This window comes from Hyposmocoma kahamanoa, unplaced genomic scaffold (assembly GCF_003589595.1).
Source record: "Hyposmocoma kahamanoa isolate Upper Pololo Valley unplaced genomic scaffold, ASM358959v1 81, whole genome shotgun sequence".
In the NCBI taxonomy this organism is placed as follows: domain Eukaryota; kingdom Metazoa; phylum Arthropoda; class Insecta; order Lepidoptera; family Cosmopterigidae; genus Hyposmocoma; species Hyposmocoma kahamanoa.
The window spans coordinates 11,376,408-11,387,907 of NW_020654080.1; the positions used below are offsets into that span (position 1 = coordinate 11,376,408).

Below are 11,500 nucleotides of genomic sequence, written 5' to 3' on the forward strand. Positions count from 1 at the left end.
ATCTAAAAAGGGCACAATAAGCAAGAGGAAGTAGACGCAACTGTGGCTATACTATTTTTTCTTGTATTTACTTTACTGTATTTTTCGATCATATATAATAAACAAAATTGATGGGCGCATCGGATTTCATATTTATTGCATAAACTATGTTAGATCATTTATTGATCTCCTCTTCTACTTCGGCTGATTCTGCGGTTACAGTATTTGGGAAAGTATCTCGACTATGGGCTACCACTTTCGGAACTGTTATTTATGGGGACACTATCGCACTACGGAGTTAACGGAAATATACTGGAATAATAGAAACAATGTATGTATATTAACGAGTGATATTTTAGCAATAACTTGGAAAATTTCAACGATTCCAAAAGTATTAGGAAAAATTTGGATAACGGAAAAAACAAATTTCAAAGATGGCGCCAGGGCGCTTTGCAACTTACAGCGCAGGTTGAGTGCTGCGGAATGAGGTGAGTAATTGGACCGGAAAGTAATATAAATTAAATTAAGAATAAACGTACGAACTAAGTACTTACTTTCGTACAAAGGTACGAAGGGCTAATAAGGTAACCCTACACTTCCAGCGTCTATTCACAAAGACGTCTTAAAAATCGTAATTCATGCCAAGCGACAAGTGGGTGGTGATCGCAGTAAAATTTAACCCTAAAACAGAGACAGCTTAAAAGAAGCAAATACTCTCCAAGGACTTGAAAATAAAAATCATCTTTTCATTATTTGTAGGTCATAATTTAATGCAGTTTTCTTTTATCATTAAACATTGGCTTCTGCTTTACTTATTAATATGACAAATGGAATATTGTTTGATATCTAGATTAAATATCTATTCTGTGATGCTATTTTAAACAACTTTTATATTTTGTCAGGTTTTGTACAATTCAATGTCTGATGTCAATTCTCAATTTCGAAGACTATATTTATAAGGTACTAGAAGCGGACATTCTTATTTGTTAAAATCAAGCACCTCTTGGCGAAAAATTGAGTTGTAGGTATATTTCTCAATGGTAGAAGGAAGATTAATTTTTTAATTATCTATGTTACATAATGTTACGGCGGCCTTGTTCTGATATAAACCTAATTTTTTTATTACCATTCTTTTTACACTAAATTGTTTAAGAAAATATGACATTTAATTAGTTGCCACGATTAAGTGATGCAGAATTAACGGTGATTGACTATGCCGCCTTAAAATTGATGAAATTACACATTGAGAAATCTACCTTACTTATCACATACTTTTAGTCAAGAATTAAATCGAAAAAAATATTGCATTTGTCCATTAAATGTATTTATAGTGTATGAAAGGCATTAAATCTAACAACAACAACATTAGAAATGGACATTATGTAAATTCTCATTAAGTAGAGGGACAGATAGTCAATTGTAAAACACAAACTAAATATTTGCAAATTTTAAGAACAATATAATTAATTACATTGTCTTCAGAACCAGAAGATTTATTTTGTTATTATATTAAACAAATTGTCTATTCGTGTGTATAATATATTCGTCGAATTCGTACTAAGACAATGGAACTATCTGCCAAACAGATTCGTGCACAAATTAACAAATGATTCTGTGTAAATTTTGTGGGTTTATAAAAGATATTATTTTAACATTCGCAATGGACACATTTATTTATTCATTTAAATATTTTTAACAATGAATGGCGTATTCAGTCGTGTTGAGCATAATTAGCCGCGTCTAGGCACTACTGGGTCTTTTGGCCATTTGCATATCACACTTTTATTTTATACAGATATTCGAGATTCTAGATTTATTCAACGTATATAGCAAATTTTCATTATTAGACACTAAATACAATTATATTATAATGAGCATCTAAACGCGGCTAAAAACCAAAATAAGACAACATTAAAAAACTCGGTAGCACACATCTCGCGGGCTTGTTAATTTTCGACACGAACAACACATTCGATATTTCTCAAATGATATGACAGTGTCGTGATGCAAGATATGTGCCACCGATCTTACGTTAAAAAAAATAATAAATATCTAATTTAAAACTAATTCAACCAATGTGTTTCATTCGAAACAGTGTCTATTCGCTAATGAGATTACTATTCATGTGCTGTCAACATCACTCTGTGGTCAGTTATTGTCAGCGTGGCGGCACTGGTGGAAGCGGAGTCTAAGGTCAATAGCTTGACAATTAGGTATATTTCAACATAAATATGGAATGTAGCAAACACTCAATTGAAAAGACCTTCGGATTTCGGCGTTCGGCCATAATTATTCTAATATTAAATTAGAGACAATATTTACAATAAAATAGAAACTATGCTTTGTAAATTAATAATCCTTGCCGTTATTGTACTGATATGCATTCTTTTATATTGTTACAAATAAATATAAAAGTTGTTTAAACACAGATTAATAGCTGCTGGATAGAAATTAACTTTAAAAATAGGTTACTTAAACATGAAACTGTACACTGCAAGACATCAGCTCATAATCGACTGACCTTTTTCATAATATACAATATCATCGAAGGTTACAATCGAAAGATTCATTAAATATTATATACTTTAATTGTTTCTATTTGAATTAATTTTACCTAAGACAACATACTTCAATGTAGACTTTATAGTGTTATATCTTTTTTATTTTATTTCAGTCTTAGTTTTTTGCGAAACTCAAAGACGGCGCGAGGAACACGGACGCACACTTGCAACGCCATACACACCTACAAAACAACTAGCGGGCAGTGAAACCTCGTCTTCTTCCATATTTCAATAGAAACAATTACCTCTAGGTCTAAACCGATTAAAGTATCAAGACTAGCGACGCTCTTGGCGTGGCGGCGGTGTTCACGCCCGCGCTTCCCCGGTCCTTCCTCACTGCCGAGTCGTCCGGCGTGTGGTCCGCAGCGTCCGCACTGTCACTACACGACCCTTCGCACATATCACAGGGTGCGCGCCCCGCGGCGCGAGGCCGGCGCCGCGCCTAAGCCTGCCCGGCCCACGGCCAGTCCCAAATAAATAAATACCAAGTCTATAATACTCCGGGACGCGCGTGCACTCCGGCGAGTCTGATCGTCCCGATAATGGAATGTAAGCGTGATATGGTAGAGGGGTGGTGCGGCGCGGCGGCGTCACGCGTCGGGCGGCGGGCTGGGCGCGGCGCGCCGCGGCACCATGACGCAGGGCGGCGGCCCGCTGGCCGGCAAGAACGGCGGCGGCGGCCGCGCGCCCATGCGCACCATCCACCGCGTGGCCTTCTGTAGCAGCCCGTCCTTCTTGCCCGCGCTGCCGCCGCCCGCGCCGCGCCGTGTCGGCGGCGCGTCTGCCGCGCCCGCCCACTCCGGGACGTCGCTCACGCATTTGTTTGGTGGAGGCTGAACGCTGCTTCTCGTCAGCTCGTCTTGCTGCAAATCACACAATAAACGTGTTATTACAACTGTTATTTGAAATCAATAACCGCGATAGAGTTTGTGTACATGTCAATGTGTTGCAAGTCGTAGGTACCTGATAAGGTGCCCGCAACTGCAAGTGTGCATCTTGTCCGTACTCTCCGTCGGGCAGCTGTATGCTGGGCGGTAGGCCGAGCCGTTCGGCGGCGGCAGCAGACCGCGCGCGTGACTCCTGCTCCACCATTTCTTGGATCCGCCCCACCATGGCCTGCAGCCTCTGCTGCTTTTCCCATTCCCTGAAATGATACAACATTCGATTACATTACGCTGGACGAGACAAATGTACTTTGAATAACAAAAGGCAATAGATTAGATAACATTGTTGTCTGGAGGTGGACTAGTATATGATTGGGTACTTGATATAATTATGCTTTACCAAGTTATCATTTACAAGGTTTTTATAAGGCGTAAATACGAGCAAAGTTAAAGAAAGGGATTTTCTTATTAAGGGGGTAACGAAAAAAAGTATATTCACAATGTGGAATGGTGATGCCTGTGATCGTGCCGTAGGCGCGGCCCCCCCGGCGCGCCCAGCCTCTCCATGCCCGCGCACCCCGGCACTTGTACCGAGAGCATCTGCAAATCACAACACACTGCTCTCACTTATGTGGTCCTGATTTTGATTAACGTTATTACTATAGTACAAAAATAAGATAAGAAACGAATAATTAATTATCGACTTGACTGCCAAAATTACGTATAGTTAAAGTGTATGTTTTCCTTTGTATTAATACACAAAATATTACTTATAGAAATGTACACGGTCGCATTATAATTCTCATGAAAATTAAATTTAAATACCTATGTAATATCCACTTTTGTTTTATGATGATTATTGTTTGAATAATTTTAATTTTGGGAATTGCAAAGTATGTTGAAAACCAATAAAGCTCTCAGTTATGTTTTTATGGAACTTACACTAGCAAGACTTTTCAATTGACAAGTTAACGTTAAGTTGTTGTAGTTGTTGTAATGGTCTTCCAATAATTTTTAAATTTAGATAGTACAAATATGTCGAGAATACAAGAACAATGATTGCAAAGTAATGTTGAAAACCAATAAAGTATTGAGAAAAATAACAAGTATTGAGAGCAATACTTGTTTTTATTGAACTTAACACTAGCAAGACTTTTCAACTGGCAAGCTAAGGTTGAATTGTTGTTGCTGTTGTTGTAATGTTCGTCAATTAATTTTTAAATTTAGATAGTACGAATATGCCGAGAATACAAGAACAATGTTAGCAAAAAATAAGATTAATATGCGTAAATAATGCTCGTAATTAAACTAATTAAAGATACATTTGAGACAGGTAAGTTACTATAATGCAAATATACAAATGGTTTTGATTTTTTTAATATAATACATATGTAATGCAATTAAGTGACACTGGCTACATACAGTACATTCATAAAGATCACAAGACTTAAAACTTAGAGCATTATTCTGGAAGTTGTTGTACTTCCTTATTTATAAACTGTATACGCCTTCTGAACTCTTTGTGTGGACTTTTATGGTTAGAACAGTAAATAGCTAAATTATTATATATATTTTATTTATTAAAATTTTAATATCTACACCCCTATCTACTTAATTGAGACTCGAGAGTAATGTTGTATTATGCATGAATCAAATCTCGTAAGCTGTGGCAAAAGACATTGAAATTCTTGAAAGTACACCTCTAAAAAATGTTAAGAACGATATTTATAGAAAACCTTTGCTCATCGTTACACTAATTTAATTAATCCGAATGAACGACAAATGTGCAAAAAATGAAATTACTTTAATACTGTTAAAATATACTGTGTAGGTACCTACCTTACTTACTTAGCTTATCTAAGCTACATAGGTTACACATAGCACTCATTAACAATAAGGACTTTGATTGATAAAAACAATTACCTAGATTATTAAAAAATAGCAAAGTGGTGATCTTGTGCATTTTAATAATATGTACTAACTATCTAAGTTAAAAATAGAGTTTACATGGCAATATAATAATATTATGTATAAAAAATACAACATGGTGTTTTGTTTAAGCTCTAAGTTGTTAACAATTTGTACTATTCGCAACGAATTTTGATGTTACATTCATTGTAATAAATCTTTTTGCAAAAACTTGACCTTCATCAGGTCATTTAAGACATTTGGCATTCTAATTTTTAATATTTTGGTCACACATTTTGAATGCATGTTAATACACATATTAAATTAATTTTATCTTTGCTTGTAATGACTACAACAAATTTGGTTTTGTTTTAGCCTATATGCTATTTATGAACAATTTCTAGTCACTTTTATGTTAATTACACTGGCCTTTGTGCTAAAGCATATTAAAGCTTTGTTTATTATTTAAAATTTAGTTGATAATATGAGATAATATTACCAAAAACTTACACTGTTCACAAAACTTATAAGAAAAATAAACAATCTGAAATAATAGGTAACTTCAGAATAAATTTTTGTAACTATTTTTCAATAAGGTTCACCATGACCAAAACAATACATGCATGTAAAAGTAAAACTGAATCTAAGATACTTCACTTTCAGTACATACTTAAATGTAATAATACTACTTATTCGTGTCGAGATAAGTAAACAAAACAACTTTGAGTGTATCAATTGACTGATATGACTGTCTGTTCCGAATTATTTTGTTGTTTATGTCTGTGTTAATTTATTTCGTATCAAAAATGCCAACCTCATTATCATTTTTTTGAGTGTTTTGTGGATAGACAGCTTTTTATGAATTATAAAACGATGTTGCCAGAGCTTCAGTCAATTGACTGGTAAGGTAACAGTAATATTATCATAAAACAAAACTAAGTTTTATGATAATATTAGTATTACCTTACCAATACTTAATCTGAATATTGTTATCTAGAAAATGCAGTAAATTCACAAAGTCCTTGTTCTACAATAAACATATTAATATGAGATTGTTAACTTAGCAATATACAATGATAAGATTATTTTTATCTCACTACTGGTCACAATAGGGTATTTGCCATAAAAAAATATTACTTCTATCAACTCAAATCTAGATGCTGTAAATGAATCTGAAATTAGTTTTTTATTTTCTCAACTAGACCAATGATACTAATCGTTAAAGCCGGTGGTGTTGGGATACCCCATCCCTTTTTAGTAAGACCATTGTAATGAAATTTGTATGGCGCCTTTAAGACTTGACCGATTAAGACCTTAAGGTCTTGGACGTCATGAATAATTATTGCAGTTCCTTTTTAACTCCTAATTTTGGAATGTCTGTATAGCTACACAGGCATGCCAAGGCATGTTTTAATACTTTTTCTAGGGAAACCTTGTGTCGCGGGCGCCATGTGTTTACACCCAAACGCACGAGAGAAATAAATATAGGCTATACAAATAATTCACTCGGCCTGAGAGTCGCACCCGGGACCTGTGCGTGGCAGATCAATATGGTAACTGTTCGGCCATGATCACAATAGATCAGCTGATGGTCGCAGTGATGAGGGGCTGCATATGTTCCGAATGAAACCACCCTAACCTTTCGGCTATGGAGGCAGTTTTGTAATGCTAATGAAACGATTTTATTATCGAATCTTGTCAATTACACAGTTTAGTAAATGATAACAAGCTCTCTTTAGTTAAGTTAATTGTAGCTTATTTTAGAGAGGACAATAATACTTATCTAACATAATTAATTGTTATTTAAAAGGTAAATAAATGGTTTGATGGATTTTACAATTACCACAAACAAAGCAATAAATGTATTCTCTTTGTAATAATATGAACTACAGATCAGGATCTTCTATTTCCACTACACAGATTTTGTTAAATAATAATACTGCACACACTCAACATAGATGATAAAAGGTTCCAAATATGATTTTATGAAAAAAAAAAAATGTGGCGCATCCATGTGTTGGATATTATTTTAAAGTAAGGGGTAGGCACTTTTTATTCTCAGTACAGACTATTAGCTATGAAACTGGAAAGAGTGTCTATATTTAGCAAACAGGTCAACACAACATGATTGGAGTGAATGACTTCTACTTCATAAATGTTTACTTTATCAAATAATATCTTGAAAAGCAATTGGTTATTATAATTCTTTGTGTATTGCTGTAAAAGCCTATGATTTTTAGTCTAATGATCATTTTGAAGGTTTGGAAATGGCATGAGTGAATAACATTTGTCAATAAAACTTAAATGAACTTTTCTTTAATTTCATTTAGATTGAGTAGCCAAAACATTCTTTTGAACTTAAAACTTAATAGTAGTATTGTCTATAATTATGATGTTGTTATTTATTTCAAAATAAAATTTGAGACATTACCTAATGGAGGAGTAAACTTAATAGACGTCTGAGCATATGGCATAAACATTTAATTTCACTGTTTAATTAACAACATCAACCAATCAATCTTTGTATTAATAATGATAACAAACTAGTGGACTAATTTCACAAAAAATAGGTGAAAATCATAGCAGTAAAAACATGATATTCAATAAAAATAAAAATAGTGTTTAACAGTAGTCTGAACTATGAAATCTTTACATAACAAAAATCCACTCTCTTGGGTTTCCAGCTACATCATTATCTTTAGATAAGAAACCAAACATCATAAAAAGAATTAGGAATTTCTGACTTATTTTGTTATTTTTATTGAGAATTTCCTAAGCTTAGAGTTGGTATTTGTGAATAAATTTCAATACACCACTTATAATAGTTAGGTCATGATTTTATTATGTATAGGACTGTTGTAAAGCGAATTATGATCGATTTAAAAATTAAACTTTTAAATTGTAGTAATTGCTTAAAATGGGCGCAAGTAGCATTTCGCGTGCAAACAAATGCATATGTTATCGAGCTGGCAGGTCACGACTATGATATGGCAAGAGGTGATTACGGAACTGTCCGTCATGAAAATTTATTTAAATTCACGCAAACAACGTCTGGGTGTGACGTCGCTATCGGCGCGCCTCTTATCACTTGGCACGCTCCCGCCGTCTCGCGGCCGAGCGATCGCCTCGGGCATCACTCTACTCGCCTCCACCACAAACATTCTCCACACCTCGCCCGGATTCATCAGCTTTACTCCACAACTCACATCAATTTTACATTCTCTAGTTAAACAAGTAGGTACATGTTAACTTATCAGTTATATTCCCAAACGGTACGTCTAGCTATTTACATGACTTTTTCATGTTTACTTACTATTTGAATCAGTGTCGTCCACAATTATTCTTGTAGGGTTTCCACCTATGGATGACAGATAGTTAAGTCCCTCTAGCAGGGATTTTGATGACACTTTCGTTGAGTCACAAATCGATCACTCGATCACGGGTGAACTTGATTACAAATCCACAATGACACTGACATTTACAGTTTTGTTTTGTTGAAGCTTTTAGCACTTAAAATGAAACAATCACAGGGCACTATACGGAGATTACGACAGCCGTAACGTGATTTTACAATAATTTGACTATCATTCACTAATAAATAAAAATATGTTTTTCATTGCAAATATGTAACACTATAAAAATAAATTATTTAAAAAATAAAGATAACATATAAATTCCACTATCGCGTACTTTGTGATACAGTTGCTTAAAACTCTTTTTTTCATATTGGCAGGAAGACGCCTGCCATCAAGCGAGTCTTGTTGTTCAATGACGCGGACGCGCGCGGCGCGGCGCGGCGCGGTGTTCGCTTCGCAGTCGCGTAGCGGGGGGAACAGGCGGGCGCGGTGCGGTGCACCGGCTGCCCCGATGTCGGCGCACACAATCGCATTGCGGCATGTACCGTCGACCCCGCACACACATAGACGGTCTGTCTACTTGAGACTGTGTGCTCATTCGGTCGACACGATGATACGAGTGACTAGTGAGTGAGGGTTAAAAACTAGTGATAGTGAGCGTAGTCTATCTGTTTATATGTGTGGAGCAGTTACACGAATGTATATCAAGCTCGATTGCTACCACTGTGTTCGTTTATATATGCGCACCTATAATTGTAATAGTGAGCGATGACGCGTTTGTCGGCTCGCGAGACGAGACGGTTGGCATTGCTCAATGATTGAGCTGTAGTCGTAGCGACGTACAGTACATTACATGAGTTACCCAATTCTCTAATAATGTAGGCGATCATTATTCACCGTCTTAATAATGTTTAATAAAAGAGATTCCGTTGAAAACGAGTAATATCAGATTAATCAAATTTTGTAGATAGTACCTAACCTACCTATCTTTATAATTAGTAATAACTTACGTAATGTAGAATTGAATTACAGTAAACTATTGCGCTTTACTGTAACATTCATACAGATTACTATAGAGTAGTGAAACAATAACGAATACCTTTAAATCATTGCAATGTAAATCAAATTTGAAGTTGCGGAAAAGTCAGGGTATGTAGGCATTCCTGTTGATGGCCTCGGGGGTCACACGGTTAGCATTTTGGGAGTAGATGAGGAGGTTCCGGGTTCGATTCCTGGTAGGATCAATTTGGGAAATGAGCTTTTGTAAATTGGTTTGGGTAGTGAATTTTGCTGGAAGGAAATCCTCGGTTTGATATTATTGGTGCGTTCTCCTGCACATTATTATTATATTAAAAATCAACTTCAAACTTATATTAGATTCAGTTCAAAGGTACTTTCCTGTATTGGTATGTTAATTTATTATACTTGATTTTTTTATTCCGTAAGCTTGACATTTTTTAGATTAAATAGGTTTTAGTAAGCTTATTAAAAACCTATTTTTTTACTTTTATTTGTCTAAATTTTCATATCCAAGAAGGATTAATTCAAGGTATATCCCAATGCTTATTCAGAATTTTATGCAATGCGCACGCGCATTGACTAGTTCGTTGATGTCTTTTGTATTAGATTATTGCTTGTTTGCAGAATAGAGTTCAACGAGCTCAATATTTTGTAAAATTTACGGTAAATTTTATTTGTAATTATTTATTTATTTTCGTGGTAAGTAAAACGTGTAATTTGTATTATGGATTTCTTAATGGATATCTCAACATGAGAGTATTTTTCTAAATAAACAACAAATCTGTGATCTATTTGTGTACAGTCAAAAGAACGTCAATTTTTACACATAACATTAAATTCGACACTATGCCGATTAGGATATGAATGGTTCAAAGGTATTAAACTTGATGACAGTACGAGAAAAAGGCTTTATTTTTGTTTAGTTTAAATTTAAGGAGCTTTACCAGTTCATGGTGTTATTAAGTTATGACAAATTTCAAGGATTAAGTCAACTTAGGTAAGTATAGTTTCAATAGTACGTTTTCATGGTTCGAGATAAGAACTAATAAAATACTGTAAGAACAGTCAGTCTATCGTATGTTGGCCGCACTCTTAGGGTCGTATTCCAGAACTCTACTCAATGCTCAGGTCAGGACTTGAGTATTGCAGTGAGCACTGAAAATCATACTCAAGTCCTTGCCATTAGGGTCGTATTTCCAGTGCTTGAAATCATACTCAAGTCTGCTCATATCCTGACTTGAGCATTGAGTACAGTTCTGGAATACGACTCTTAAACCGCCTTCAAACACATTCCATCAACACATGATAAACACCATTCATTATTAAATGAACAGTAGGTGTGACCATCCATCAAGGAGGTAGCAATCACAGTGCAGTCACTTAATTCAGAGAACAATTATCACTCCAGGGAACCAGTGGCTCAAATTAAATTGCTTTGTCTTTTTTTTTACTTTCTCAACTTCTTGTACTTGGTGGCAACATTTTACTTAAACAATCAGTGTAAAACGTAATTGTAGAGTATCTCACCGCTAAAATAAGCTAGCTATGGAAACATTGGCTTAAAATTGCGTTGTATTAAACTAATATATGGTATGTAATCGTGTGGATTATGGGTAAAAGCTTTGCGAATTTGCAAAATAAAAATGGATAACATTGCTATTCTGCAAACTCAGTGAAAGTTAAATCGTGCAAAATAGCTGCGCTTGTGTAGAACGTTTTTTTGGTGAAGAAGTTTCTTCGGCTGAGAGTCGAACAATCAACATCTCTTGAGGATGCCTCGTAGAGAGGCGAA

The 11,500-nt window shown here is 35.2% G+C and overlaps 1 protein-coding gene across 3 annotated transcripts; it reads right to left on the reverse strand.

Annotated features, from left to right (window-relative positions):
- Positions 1–737: 737 nt before the first annotated feature.
- On the reverse strand, positions 738–9,188 carry LOC113234153 (protein TMEPAI). 3 transcript variants are annotated; one of them, XM_026469424.1, is made up of 5 exons: positions 8,646–9,188; positions 3,924–4,041; positions 3,504–3,684; positions 3,321–3,403; positions 738–3,124 (listed from the first exon to the last, which is right to left on the reverse strand). In XM_026469424.1, coding segments are annotated over exons 1-5 (477 nt in total). In that variant the 5' UTR covers positions 8,647–9,188; the 3' UTR covers positions 738–3,030. The 3 variants fall into 3 exon arrangements, with proteins under 3 accessions (XP_026325209.1, XP_026325208.1, XP_026325207.1); XM_026469423.1 differs by having other exon boundaries at positions 738–3,403; positions 3,924–4,024; XM_026469422.1 differs by having other exon boundaries at positions 738–3,403.
- Positions 9,189–11,500: the final 2,312 nt, after the last annotated feature.